We start from the raw sequence: 15,565 nt of genomic DNA on the forward strand, positions 1-15,565 counted from the left end.
TATTGATGCGTGCATGAATCCGAACGAATCTCCAGAGAATTATGCTGAGTAAAAATAACCAATCCCAAAAGGTTAGATACTGTATGATTCCATTTATATAAGATTTTTGAAATGACAAAATTATAGAAATGGAGAGCGTATTAGTGGTTGTGAGGGGGTGGAAGCAAGAGGGAAGTGGTAGGGCTATCCGATGACAGAACCAGGGATAGTCTGGTGATGGAAACGTTCCTCCTCTTGACTGTATGATTGTCTATAACCTGACTGCAATATTGCACTACAGTTTTACAAGATATTTCCATAGGGGAAACTTAGTAAAGCGTACATAGGATCTCTGTGTATTATATCTTATAACTGCATATGCATCTACAATTATCTCAAATTTAAAAGTTTAATTTAAAAAATTAAAATTACTTAAATGTTTTAAATGGAAAAAAAAAAATAACTGGGGCAGTATCTGTCTCCTGACTGGAAGCTGACTGATACATTGGCAGAGCTGAGATGCAGACTCAGGTGTTTTTTTTCTCCCAGTTCAGGACATTTTGCATAGGGCATAATAAATGCTTGTTCAATTAAATGAAAAATACATATATGTATGTGTGTGTAACCTAATTTTTATTATATTCAAAGAACTTTGTTGTTACATTGACACAAGCCACCAGTGGGTGAAGAGAAAAGAAAGAGCAGGAGAGGATACTTTTAGCATTGACAGGAACTGCAGGCTTTGTCCTACAATGAATGGAAGGGGTAAAATAAAGGAAACTAGATCCCCCCCTGACATTTCCCGAACTTTAATAGTCCCCTGACATTCTAGCCTTCTAGTCTTACTTTTGCACTTCTGCCTTTGATTAAAGAGGGTGGAAATTTGGCACCATATCCTAGATAAACATCCAGGTTTCTATGGTTTTGAAGGACAAAAGTTCTCAGTGGTATCATACTTCAGCCACTGGTGCAAAGCATCATGACAATACATACACCAGAAACTGATTGTTTCTGAAGACAGTACCTAAGTCATCACAAAATTAACTGAGAGTTATGTTAACAATTGGTACTAAAATTTGCTTTTTTCAGACAGTTAAAAAAAGCATATGAGAAAATAACTAAACACAAGTGTACTTCTGTATCTTCCATACAAAATGATATATTATTTCAGCAAATATACAAAGATACCACACTAGATACAAGATTCTCAATATAATAATAAAAGCCTGGGCATTTATACGTTTCTTAAAGGTAATTACAGTTGTTTTGTTAATTTTTAAAATATTTTTCTGAGTAAACCTTTACATTTCAGAAAGGGGTACAGACAAAGCAAAGTTAGCCATTTTTTACTTCTATAATATACATGTTTCAAACATGTCTTCAGGGAAGGCAATATTATGATGATTGGAACATGACTTTGTAGTCAGATAGACCTCAGCTTAAATAATGATTCTGTCACTTATTAGCCATATAATCTTGGGAAAGTTATTTAACCTCTATCCTTACTTTGTTTCTTTGTTTACAGAGAAAGTTGCTAATCTGTCCAGCCAAGCCAGGGGTGATGATGCCATCCCAGTGGACCTGGAAGGCAGAACATCAAGCCAGAGAGGATTATTCTCAAGCCTTACGGTTTAATGTTGTTTGCCTTGTTAGGTTTCGGTCTTCCTTGGGACCCAATACTTCTTTCTTCTTTCCTATTTCTCTCTTTTTGAGTGGATATGTCTATCCTATACCTGTCCCACCACTGTATTTCGAAAGCATATAATTTGTTTGGTTTCATGGGTTCACAGATGTAGAGTGTAAAAAAATGAATAAACAGGGCTTCCCTGGTGGCGCAGTGGTTGAGAGTCCGCCTGCCGATGCAGGGGACACGGGTTCGTGCCCCGGTCCGGGAGGATCCCACATGCCGCGGAGCGGCTGCGCCCGTGAGCCATGGCCGCTGAGCCTGCGCGTCCGGAGCCTGTGCTCCGCAACGGGAGAGGCCACAAAGTGAGAGGCCCGCATACAGAAAAAAAAAAAAAGAATAAACAGAATCCTAAATTAAACAGAGTTGGGAGACCAGATGGGATGGCAGAGCCCAAGAGGAAGAAGAAAGCCTCCTTTATTGGCAAGGCCTCAGCCAATGAAAAGCCATGGACTCTGTCTACTACAGCCCATCCAACGTCCTTTTCCCCTCTATAAAAGCATTCTTCTCTCCTTGCTGTGCAGGGACTTGCACGTAGCTCCCATGGGTGCAGACCCTGAAATGCAATTCTCTGTTGATCCCAAATAAATCCCTCTTTGCTGGTGAAATATCTGTCAGTCCATTTGTTTTGGATAAACAAGAGGAATTCCCTCAGGATGAAGTGCACCTTGAGTTTCACTCATATCTAATTTAGATGATATTTAGGTGAGACTTTGGACTAAGCTGGAGCGAGTTAAGGCTTTTAGGACTGATGGGAAGGAATGAATATACTTTGCATGTGAGAAGGACGTGTTTTGAGGGGTCAAAGGCAGAATGTTATAAACTGTGAGAACTGTCTTCAGAACTGTATGAAATAAATTTATGTTGTTTTTAAGCCCCCCAGTCTATGGTATTCTTTTATAGCAGCCCAAATGGAAAAAGACAACAGCCATAGGGGAACTAATCATAGCAGAGGGGTCAGGACCTGGATCTAGATTCCCATCAGGGAGACTCACCCAGGAGAGGGGCCAAGTGCCTGAAGGTGACAGAAGTTTTATTAGTCAAATAAATAACTTGTCCAGAAAGTGCAGTTTACTATTAATGGGTTGATGAAGTCCTAGGCACTCTGCAGGCACTTTACAGATGTTGCCTCACCTAATCAGGAAAGGAACAGCTCTGCTGGTAACAGGATCTCACTTAGTGGGACACAGGCAGGACTCCAGGAGTGAGGAGGATTGGCACAAACCAAGAACAGCTGCCAGTCAGGAGGGATTCACTATCTGGTCAGACTGAAAGGCAGCGACCCAGGATCTGTGAGTATCTAAGGCAGAGACCTGGATCCTGAAACAAGAGCACAAGCTGGGAAACTGGTATCAGGGGCACAGTAGAAAAGTAGCTATGTGAACTGGGCCACAAGGCTGAGGGGATTTTGTAAAGCTGATCGTGTTGGATACTCTGAGAACCAAAGCTCCTTAATCCATCTGGATGAGGACACAATCCTCCTAGATCCCAAGGCTGCCAAACCCAGAAGCTGCCTCTGCTGGATGGAACCAGACAGGTTGCATCTAAGAGATTCCGACTGCCAGCCTGCTCCTAGCATGGTGGTCTCCCTCGATTAAATCTGATGGGAGACCAGTTAAACAGTCACATAGTGTACAACTGGTGTCCAAGCAGAGCTCTTTCTGATTGGTCAGTTCCAAGAAACTGCGTCTGAGAAAGGAGGCCGCAGGCAGGGGCTACTCCTCATCTGTGGCACGGATGTGACTCTGAGAGTCACTTCAGCCTCAGGGATAAGAGTTCTAGACAAAGACTAAATTGTCTATAAGAATCTGGTCTACAGGCATACCTCAGGGACATTGCAGGTTTGGGTCCAGACCATGCCAGTAACGGGAGTATCGCAATAAAGCAAGTCACATGAATTTTTTGGTTTCCCAGATATATATAAAAGTTATGTTTACGTTATACTGTAGTCCATTAAGTGTGCAGTAGCATTATGTCTTAAAAAATGTACATACCTTAATTTAAAAATACTTATTTGCTAAAAACACTAATCATCATCTGAGCCTTTAAGCAAGTCGTAATCTTTTTGGTGGTGGAGGGTTTGAAATACTGCAAGAATTCCCCAAATGTGACACAGAGACGCAAAGTGAGAAAATGCTGTTGGAAAAATGGTACCGATAGACTTGCTCTACAAAGGGTTGTCACAAAACCTTTCAATTTGTAAAAGACACAATAAAGCAAAGTGTGATAAAGTGAGGTATGTCTGTATATAAGCCTCACTGCTGTTGCTCTCAGCCACTGGGAACTTTAATAAAATTGCTTTCTAACAACCAGGTGTATCAAGTAGATGATATTTCACAAATGCCTCTGACATTTTGACAGCACTTTAGCATAGAGTACTCATAAAACCAAGAGGAAAAGCAACTTTCTGGTGTACAGTAATACAGTGTAGTGTATCCTTTTCTAACTATTCCATTCTTCTGCCACTCTGGTTGATAACCACATAAAATCATAGAAATAATGACATCTAGTGTCCAAAAGTGTTATTCTTCTTAAACTATGAAGTCGTGATTGGCGAGGCTATGAACATAGACGGAGCAACTTGGAGATAAGCTCACACATCTTTACGAAGAAATAAAAGGGAAGAAATAAAAACATAATTTTTCCTTTATCCACTAACAACAGATGGGATTGTCCTAGTACCTTCTTTCTCTCAAGGTTGCAATGAAGTCTCAGGGGTTTTTTTTATGTGGGAAGTCAGTGCACAAACTGTTCCAAACTTTCAGAGGTAGCAGCAGGGGCAACCCCAGACTCCAAAAGAACCACACCATCAGTATCAAAACCCAAACAGATGCAACCCAGCATTAACCCGGGGACCAATCTTTTTCAAGCCCTGGGGATAAATTCAATAAATTCTTAGATACCTGGTAAAACAAAGTCACTAGTAACTTCTTCTAAACTAAGTTTCGAAAGTGACTCCATTGATAATATCCTCTCTATTGTTGGGCTTGCAAGCGAGGCCGCTATGTAAAGTTTCCTTTGGAATTTGGACTCACCTCTGCTATCCTTTTCTTCAAGTTCTCCTTTCCCATGTAGGAAGCCTGGAGGGAGATGATATTCTCTTCTTTTTGAATCAAAGTTGTCAGGACACTTTTAAAATTCTGATATTGTTTTAAGAGCTCCAAAACTCTTTCACATTGGTCAAGGCTATGAAAAAAAGTAAAACAGCTAAATTTCTGAAAATAACAAAACCATTCTTTCTCTTTGTAAGTATCCTACAATAATGACTAATAAGTTATAGAAGGATTTTTCCTCTAGACATGGCTTATAATATTGTTTTACAATTTAACCTAAGAATGATGGCATACATATTTATTTGACAAATGGATGGTATAAATAATCACTGGATTACTATTTTCACCAGGTCAATATTAAAAAGTCACCAGATATAAGCTCTGGAACGAAACAGGATTTGTAACCATAAGGAATCAGCACCTCAATTTCATCATTAACTAAAAGATAATTTGGAAAACAATGCCTCCCCAGCATTATTCTTAGAGATTGCTTCAGTGTTGATTCAATATGATTCAATCATGTCTATTTCAACTCATTCTAGATTTAGCCCTTTAAAAAAAAGTTTAGTACAGATGATGTGGCAGCTAAGACACCTGGTTTCTAGCTATGGTTGGGCACTAATTAGTCATGCGACCTTAGATAAGTTACTTGAGGCTCTTTGGACCTCAGTTCTTTCCTCTGTAAAATCGAAGGGTAGACTAGGTCAAATCCACAGACAGACTTCATCTTGACTACTGTATACTCAGGTTCCAGAAGGAAGCAGGAACTCCACAGATGGAGTTCTGTGGTGAAAGGACCACTGATAGTAAAGTTAAGGGAAACCACCAAGGAGCTGAGACACCCAGAGACTAACCCTTCCAGAAACAGGTAGAGCACCTGGGCTCAAGGGGAAAGAGGGAAAGTGCCCTAAGCCAAAGAGGGGTCAGTAGGAGCTGCTGGAACCACTTGCTGAAAAGGGAGGGGGTTAAGACCACCCCGACTTCTCTCTCTTCTTGGTTACTAAGCTCATACTAGTACCTCCCACTTCCTAACCCAACTGGAACCCTTGGCTTGGGTGGTACAGCCTGTAGGGGTCAGCCCTCTCAACTACTCCTACCCCCAGGCAGAGAGTAAAGGGGGAAGGCAGGGATGGAGACTCTTCAGCCGTATCGCCAGCCAGGACTGACAGGTAAGGGCTGCCACAGAATTAAGAAAACTCTTGAGCCTTGTCCAGGCTCTGTAGGAAAGATGGCAGTAACTGACTGGCAACATCTGGCGTTTAAGTGGCGTGTGGTAGGATAATGCCCCCAGCTCCCAAAGATGCCCACGTCCTAATCCCTGGATCCTGGGAATATGTTACCTCACACAGCAAAAGGGACTTTACAGATGTGACTAAGTTAAGGATCTTAAAATAGAGACATTATCCTGGATTATCTGAATGGGTGCAAGATAATCACAAGGGCCCTTATAAGAGGGAGGCACGAGGGTCAGAGTCTGAAGGAGATGTGATAACAAAAGCAGAGATGAGACAGAAAGACAGAGAGAGATGGAGATTTGAAGATGCTGCAATGCTGGCCTTAAAGATGGAAGAAGGGGACACAAGCCCAGGAATGGAGTAGGTGGCCTCTAGAAGATGGAAAAGGCAAGGAAACGGATTCTCTCCCAGAGAGTCCAGAAAGGAATGCAGTTTCATTTTAGGATTTCCAACCTCCAGACTGTAAGATAAGTTTGTGCCGATTTTAAGCCACAACATTTGTGGTCATTTATTACGGGAGCAATAGAAAACTAATATAGGTGGGGCAATAATAATTATAAATACACTATGTATTTGTCCTCCCTCTTAGACAGCCTCTTAAAGTCATTTGTCTGTAATCTAGGATTCCAGGTCTTGCCCCAGACGTTGGCCCAGTGAGCTTCGCGCGTGAAACTCTTAAGTTGGCCTCTCCTTGAGGCCCATTGGAATGTGTTTTCAACATACAAATTTCAAAAAATTAATTGTGCCACAGACAATTTTTCAGATTTGGGAGGAATTGTTTCCTTACCATTCAGTGACCGAAGCTTTTGTATTCTCCCACAAGAGTGCTGTGCCTTGGCACTGTTGACTCAGAGCTTTCTCTCTGCCGTCTTTGAATTGTGGAAGAGAATTCACCATTTCTTGCAAGCGTTTCTTCTCTTCTTCACATTCATCTAGATCCTTATCCAGTCTGAGTAACGATTTTTTCCTTGATTATGAGAGAGAAAAATTTAATGGCCAATTAGGCGATTTGATTCAACACAAATATGGGTAATTTGTGGGAGCACACTAACTTTAATTTGTCCTCATGAGGTTTATGCCTAAATCACACATTCCTATGACAGAGGTCAGGAGGCTCTGCATGTCCAGAATACTAGCTGGTGTTTTAAATAGAACAGACATACAAAACCACGAGCGGTAACATTTCTCGGTGATGAACACAATTGTAAAGGGTGTGTATATGCATATGAGAGAAAAGAGAGGAAGAGGATGTGTGTACATGTGTGGGGAAGACAGTATGATATGGAGAGAAGACGAGATGGCTGGTAGAACACTGCAAGCTCCCCAGGCAGGGCGGAAGGGGCAAGAAGAAAGGGAAATACAAGGAAATCTTGCATTTCTACCCTGTGTACAAAAATCTCTTCCATACCGAAGAAGAGTCATTTGAACTAAGGGTTTTAACCTGCAAATTAATCCTGGTGGGATTAACTCTATTCACCTAGGTCTAAATTGCTTTCATCAGATACTCACTTTCTCTACTTCCTCTCTTCCAATTCTCTCTTTTTTTTTTTTTTTTTGCGGTACGCGGGGCTCCTGACGCACAGGGTCAGCGGCCATGGCTCGCGGGGGCCAGCCGCTCCGCGGGATGTGGGATCTTCCCGGACTGGGGCACGAACCTGTGTGCCCTGCATCGGCAGGCAGACTCTCAACCACTGCGCCACCAGGGAAGCCCCTCCAATTCTATCTTGAGTCCACTCCCATAAGGCTCTCACTCCCTCCACTCCTGCAAGACTGCTCGTCAAGATCTCCAGTAACCTCCACATTGCTAATCCATGTCCCAGTCTTCATCTTCACCTTCCTTCAATAGTCGGCAGCACGTGACAAAGGTGATCACTTCTCCTCATTGAAAGGCCTTCTCACTTGACCCCCAGGACACTCCTGATTTTCCTCCGATGATACCGGCCACTCAGTATCTTTGACTGGTTCCCTGTCATCTCCCTGACCTCTTAACATGGCGTGCCCCAGAGTACACAGCATGGCAATCTTATCCATCTCATGGCTTTAAACAGCATTCTGAAATGTTGGTGACTCTCAGATGTATACCTCGCCCAGACCTCTCTCCTGACATCTGATGCCACCTGTTTTTAAGTCTTATTGAGAGTGCTACTAGAACATCCAATAAATACTTTGAACCTATTGTGTCTAAAACTGAGCACACACACCTGATCTTTCATTTAATGCCTGACAAACTTGTCTTCATCATCCCAGTTAACGGTAACTCCAGTCTTTCTTTTACACCCCGTGTCCAATGTGTCAACAAACCTTGTGGACTCCACTTTCAAAATACATACAGAATCTTAATATTTTTTGCCACCTCACCACTGTTCCGTGCCACCATCATTCCTCACCTGGATTATTGCTATAGGTCAAACTAGACTTCCTGAGTCTTCCCTTGACTCTTACAGTCTATTCTCAATACACCAGCCTGTTACAATGAAAACCAAATCATTTCCCTCTGCTCAGAAGCCTCCAACGACTTCCCATGTCACTCAACAAAGAAACCAAAGTCAACACATGGCCCACAGGTCCCTACAGGAGCTAAGCTCCATCCTGCCCGTGACCCCTGTGACCCCCTCCCTGTTAACCTGCTCACCTCCTTGCCTCTCCTCAAACATGCCAGGCCCAGTCCCACACCTGCCCTTTGTACCTATAGACCCTCAGCCTGGGAGGCTCTTCCTCCAGGTTGTCACTTGGCTTGTCGCTCATCCCATCAGGCTCACACGTCACCTTCTCTGTAAAACTGTGCCTGCTGACCCTGTGTGAATTGTAACCACCTCCTTCTCTACTTACTCTTTCTCCATGGTCTTTATCACCATCAAACCTACTGCATATCTTCCTCGTCCCACTAGATAATAAGCTCTACCAAGGGCAAGAATTTTTGTCTGTTTTGTTAACTGCTGTATCCCCAGGACCTAAAACAGTGCCTGGCTTATTCTATTAGTAACTCAATTAAATATTAAAGCAATTTACTATCTATCAAAGTATAGTTTTCATTTATAAATTAATAAGTTAATTTATTACTAATTATTTATAAATCTATAATAAATGCATTAACAATCAAATTAATAACGAAACCAGTTCCACACCTCATGAAGAACTGGAGCGCTGTTGAAATAGAAGTCTCATTGAGACGGAGGGCTCAGGGCAATTTCAGAGGGAAGAGCTTAATCAGCTGAACAGCCTCAGGAGAGCATTGAGCCTGAGGGATTAGAAGTGGGCAGAAGAAGAGATGGAAAGTGGGTGAGATTTAGAACGGGGAGGGGGGCTCACAAAAGTGACTCTTCTGCTAACTCTTGCTAACATTTTCATTTTCAGGACCTGGAGGCGGACGCTGAATTCCAGAATGACAATAGTAGCACTCCTAGGGATGGCTGCGAACCTCAGGTAAGCCCAGTTCTGCTGAGTCTCCAGAATCAACACTAACCTAAATCTACCTCTTAAACTCAGTCCTCATCTAATCCTGCCGGGAGGAGGGGAGAGGACAAATAATGAAGGAAGAAGTAGGGACGAGGCGGGGTATGTGCATCTTCCACCACTTGTTCTCTATTATCAAATGTGTCGAGTTTCCCAGGTTTTCCCCCGTCAGGAGAACTCCATAGTAAATAAACAGCAGCAAAGAGACTTTGAAGCAACTCATGGACTTCACACGTATCTTATTGTACTCTTCCTCTGTCCATAAGAATGAAAACTTTAAAGGAAAAAATTATATTACACTTTGTAAAGGCACAATCTCAACAAAAAGAAAGCTTGTTTGAAAAAGCCTACAAAAAAGAATGCTGAACCCTGAATAGAGGGGCATGGAACAGAAGTAGAAAGACACAGGAAGCATTTGTTTCACCTAATAGATATTTGGGAAAAGGAAAAAACAGAAAATCATCATCTTGCGTGGAAACGGACGAAAACGATACCTACCGTTGTTTTACAGCTGGAACGGTCGGATCTTTCAGGCCTATTTTGCTGATTTGGTTGTGTATATCTTGAATATTTTTCAGGAGTTCATTATTTTTGAAAATACAAGTCTCTAATAATTCATCTTCTTCCATGAGTTCCTCCTGTCTGCCAGAGCCATGAGTCTCAGATAAGCTTCTGGACAAAGCATTCAGAAGTTTTTCACAGGAGGTGTTTTCACCCCATTCAGCATCTTTAATGCTTATACCGAGCACCTTCAAACGTTCGTCCAAATGTCTGGCCTTGTCTTTCATCTGATGAATTCTTTCCTCTTTATTTTCCACCATCAAAGTATTTCCTGGTACCACCTGTGAACCTGAGGCTGAAAGGTCTATAAGAAGCTCACCAGAGAGTTCAGCTGCTCTCAGAGAAGCCAAAAAGTCTTCCAGAGCTTTGAGGGCATCTTTACTCCTCTGGACTCTGTGGTTCATTTCTTCGAGTTGAGTTCTGTGTTTCAGGATAATATTCTGTGCTGCATGCAGGTCAAGCGGGTGTAATTCCTTCAATGCAAAGTTGCCTGACTGTTCCAAATGATTACATATTTCAATCTGTCTTACTACGGAATCTTGGATATTCTACAATAAAGGTAAGAAAAGCTGTAAGACTGAGGCAGAAAAAAGAAAAATTGCACAGCAGAAACTAACCTCAAATTATGTCACTAGATTTGATCTAGAAAACTGCTTCTCAGTCTAACCAAGGCTGACAGTTTTGACAGAAGGAACACTTTAATTACAAATGATCAGATGGCCCAGCTGTTTCATTATCTGATACCCTTCCTGATATTTAAATCCCAAGAAGAAAAGAGGTATATAAATCTATTGATTCAATGAAAATAATTACAGGTTGAACTATTGAGACATCTGTTTATAATTTGAAAAATAAAAAAATACTTTTAGGATGAGATTTCAAATAAGTACACTGTAGAATATGACAATTTAAGCATCTTCGTCTAGTACAGAGAGAAAATTAGGATTTCAGTCATTGGAGAAGGCATTCATAAGCAAGCCTTCATTTTTAATTCAAAGAAAATACGTCATTATTTACTCCATGGTACCTACTGATACTTTCCAATTGGCAAGGAATTAAAGAGTTGAGAAATAAATAACAAGTCTAAATTATTGAAGATTTTTCTGCCGTGGCTTATATTTGAAATAAATACTATGGATGTATAATAAAAAAATGCATAAACATGTATAAATCTCTGAAGAACTGTTTATTCTATAAATACACTGTGAGAATTTATATTTACCCTCAGGTTTTGATAAATGTCATCAGCATCAGTGAGATTAAATTCTTGAACGGCCATTTCACAGAGGAGCAGGTCTGAGTCACAGAGAAGGAGCAACTCCTTCTCCACAGGTGACACAATATGCAGCGCAGTCTCCAAAGACTCCATTCTGGGTGAAAAATAAATCAGACATGAGGGGAAAGCACAGCAGAAAGATAGCTTATAAAACATTTAATATTAATGCCATTATTTAACCAAGAACAGAAAATAATTATTCAATAAAAATACATACAATGATATGTATAGATCATCACATTAAAACCCAAACCCAGTGATCCACAATGGCAAAGCATGAGTTGTTTGCTACATCCAAGTACTCGTGATAATTTAACTGATACTGTGCTGAATGGAAAACTGTTGTAAAGCATACTAAGGCTTTCTCTCTCTTTTGAAATACAAAATACTAAATGTAATTGAACCTTGCCTTGATGACAAAGAAATTCATTATGCATACTAATTATTTTATTAGTGGAAATATACTAGGATTCAAAGTCTAGGCCAATAATAAGTTGAAATGTGTAACCCTGGATAAATAACATATAGACTCTGAGCCTCAGTTTCCTCCTATGTAAAATGGGGAGATGCGCTGGGGGTACACATCCTATGTAAAGGGATAACAATAGCACTCTCATTCTAAAAATGAGGAAATCAAGGCCCAGAGAAGTTACGTGACGTGGCTAAATTCAGGCTCAAGGGGAGACAGTGGGAAGAGCACGGCCTTTGGAACTCAACAGACTTTAAGTTCCACTTAAGTCTCTGGCCAGTAGTGTGGCTTGGTTATGTGATTTAACCTCCCCCAGTAGCAGTTTCCTCATCAGCTTCTCTTATGGTTGTTGTCACAACTAAATAAAATAACATACTTAGTATAACATTAGCCTCTCTTAAAATTTACTACATTTAGTAAACTCATGGTTAATAGATCCCAGAATTATACCTGGTATTAAGAGTCATCTGAAGCTCTCTTTCTTTCTCCTTTAGTTTATCTCTTGCCTTAACTAGAAAAGGCTTCCTAATGTCACTTTCCAGCTCTTCTAATTTCAGTGAAGTGACTTCAAACTCTTTCCAGCAAGCCTCAGTTTCATTTTTTAAGACCTGGATGAAATATGTAAATTAATTTTTCAATGAATGGGTTAATAGGCACAATTATTCTGTTCTTACAAAATGAGACATTTACAATTGTGGGCACAAACACAAAGTTTCACATGAAAATACATTTGAAAAAATATTTTACAAGTAAACTATCCTTCAGAGAGCAATGCTATTAACTGTGCTCTCGGAGAATCCACTGAATGAAATCAAGGGAATCAGCAACATGGCTTTCAAAGGAATCCAAATGCCCTTCCCTGAAGTTAGATACACAGAATACAATTCAGAAAGATACACAGAGATATAAGAATATATTCTATTAGATATTCTATTTTCTCTAGTCTTTTTTTTCTCCTTAAACTAAAATTGCAATGAACCAAAATCATTTCTATCAAATGAGAAGTGAGTAAAATTAACTTATGATCTATAGTTAAACATCTAAAATTCCATACTATTCCAACACCTAATCTTGGTTCTTTTTTTAAAAAAAGGCACTGCTATAGAATCTGAGTGCTCATCAGTAAAATTTGTTCTTCACTTTCCCCAAGGATTCGTATAGTTTTTCTAACCAACTTATTATTCAGTCACAGGAGTAAGGTCTCAAGACAGCTTCTTAATTGTGATGAAAACGTGCTACATCCACTACTTGAACAACAGAGATTCTAACACATGAATTTTGCTTATTCAGATGGAAAACAGAGAAGAGCCATTTGGTAGAGTGTGACTCAGGAACTGGCATCATGAAAGGAAGATAACTAGAAAATATGAGAGGGCATTGCAGGAAGCACGCATGACCTTTTCTCCACCTGATGGGCTTTCTGTAAGGGTTCACTCTAATGCACATCCAAGCACATGAGGGTGTTGCACTGCAATGCACAGCTTATCTTCAAAATAAGGAAGATGCTTATTTGTAGAACTTAACGATTGGTGTGCCCATCACTAGATTGTTTTTTCTGCAGCTCCTGAGTCAGATGCAGTACTCCCTCTGACGGCTCTCCACAAGATCATCCATCATGTACAGAGAAAACTCCCTCCACGACCTCCCCCTTTCTTATTATCCAACATCAGACAGATAATGTGACAATTTGGTTAAGATGATAGATGACTGAAACAAAAATTCAGAGTCGCTGGTTTTTCACATATTGTTAATTTTGGAGCAAACCAGAAGCTGTGTTGGCTGAAATCGCCTTCAAACACATTGTTTCAACCAATTCATCTGAAGCCTTCCTCCCCATCCCAAACACAATCTAAACTTCTGCAAGCCACAATATATAGAATATCAAATTAGAGCATGAGCAATAAATTAGCACCCCGAACAAACTCCTTCCTGGGTTTGGGTGTCTTCCTGAAATCCGGTGACCGAGAGTTCTTCAGAAACATCTAGCATATGAGACCGCAACAAAAATGGTGAAGCCTATACTTATGGCGGCATTATTTTCTAATAAAAGATAAAACTCCTCTAGTAATATTTTCAGTACTTACCTGTAGATCTGTCAGTTTATCCTGTAGACAAACACTACTCCTTTCCTTGTCACTAGAGAAATCAGAGATAATCCTGACAATGTTGTTTTGCAGGTGTAGTTCAAGATTGTCTCTGTGTGTATCATACCTGGAAAAAAATTAAATGCAATGTTACTTAATTTTAAAAATAAGACTAAAATAATTTTTTTTTAATTACTGTCAATTGTCCATGAGGAAATCCCAGAGAATTTCTGCTTAAGTTACTGGATCACATGCAAAAATTATGACTAAAGGAAAATAAAAACTTACTTATTAAAGTATAACATTTGCACTGATGAAAGATTTTTGCTGGATTTTCTAGCTGTTTAAAAGAGTTTACCTCTCCTTAACATATACACAATACTATACATAAAATAGATAACCAGCAAGGACCTACTGTATAGCACAGAGAACTATACTCAATATTTTGTAATAATCTATAAGGGAATAGAATCTGAAAAGGGATATATACATACAAACATACATCATATATATACATATATATGTGTGTGTGTACGTATAACTGAATCACTTTGTTGTACACCTGAAACTAACACAACATTGTAAATCAACTGTATGTCAATAAAAATAATTTTTTTAAAAAAGAGTTTACCTCTCTAGTAAACTATTTATAGATGCACTGTGATCCTTTTCATATTTCTCCATAACGCTTTCCTCCTGTTGAGGCTTTAACTTGGATTCCAGGCTGAAATCCTTAATCGATTCCATTGCCTAAGCAAATATGCAAAATAGTAAACATATTATATTCAATATACTTAATTGTCTGGAAGAGATAAACATTTTGTGATACAAAGGGATATCACTGATTCTTTATACCCCAAACCAGGAGATAATACAATTTATTTAAAGTTTCTCAGCTCAGAGAAAGGTCTTTCCATAGGACAGAGGAGACTTATTAGACTGAGTCTCACCTTCTAATTGGTCTGTCAGCAGGATAAAGGAGTTCTCCCAGCCCCTAAGTGCTGTTTCTGCCTGTGACCACATAGCCATGGTCCAAGGCAGACAGAATCCTAGCATGCAGGAACAGACCTCTGAAAAAAAATACACCTTGTTCCTTCCCTACCCCTTCTGACAGGCAGTCTGGGCTGTGATACACAGCAAATCCCCACTTTCCTAGAATTTAAGAATTTAGAAAATCCAATTCCCAAGGAAATTAAAAGACATTATAATGAGAAAAAGACAAATGACAAATGAACTAGTTCATCTCAATGACACTGAAGCATCTGTGCAGTTTAAGCTCAGCCTCTTGTGCTCTCAATAGTAACACGCAGACAGCGTGTATTCATAATGGTTCAAAATGGTCTCTTTTGGAAAGAACTGTTGGTATCCTCAGAGGAAGATTAAGTTATGCTTGCCATAGCTTTGGTTTGTTGTATTCTAATTCTTTGAAAAGCAATCTTCCTTACATTATTTAAGTGGGAATTCTCAGCTGATGGAAACAATCAGATAATTAAATGCAACACTCAATGAGAAGTGGATTCTTGTACACCTGGATTTTTTCATTGGGTTTACTTCTAAAATACATTATCCAAATTTAACACCTTTTCAGCTGATGGCTGACTATCTGATTTTGCAGATGGAACCTCACTGAGGGCATTCCTTCCTCCATTCTCAGATGTGTCTGCAGTACCCCTAGGAAGGAATCAAAATTGCGTATTAAAATACAGGGAGAAAAACAAAGCCTAAAAGAGAATGAATAATACTCAGTGTCATTTGATTTCGAGAGAGGGTT

General features: G+C 39.9%; 1 protein-coding gene across 1 annotated transcript in view; it reads right to left on the reverse strand.

The window, feature by feature from the left end:
* SYNE2 (spectrin repeat containing nuclear envelope protein 2) overlaps nt 1–15,565 on the reverse strand; it is a 307,891-nt gene that overhangs the window by 179,550 nt on the left and 112,776 nt on the right. Inside the window, exons 25-32 of the mRNA XM_067733714.1 lie at nt 15,375–15,465; nt 14,426–14,544; nt 13,795–13,921; nt 12,161–12,318; nt 11,188–11,335; nt 9,903–10,513; nt 6,739–6,918; nt 4,699–4,849 (exon numbers count right to left, since the gene is read on the reverse strand). Of these exons, the coding sequence (XP_067589815.1) occupies nt 4,699–4,849; nt 6,739–6,918; nt 9,903–10,513; nt 11,188–11,335; nt 12,161–12,318; nt 13,795–13,921; nt 14,426–14,544; nt 15,375–15,465 (1,585 nt within the window). The remainder of the gene's footprint in view (nt 1–4,698; nt 4,850–6,738; nt 6,919–9,902; nt 10,514–11,187; nt 11,336–12,160; nt 12,319–13,794; nt 13,922–14,425; nt 14,545–15,374; nt 15,466–15,565) is intronic.

The sequence above is a fragment of the Pseudorca crassidens genome, chromosome 1 (genome assembly GCF_039906515.1).
Source record: "Pseudorca crassidens isolate mPseCra1 chromosome 1, mPseCra1.hap1, whole genome shotgun sequence".
NCBI lineage: Eukaryota > Metazoa > Chordata > Mammalia > Artiodactyla > Delphinidae > Pseudorca > Pseudorca crassidens.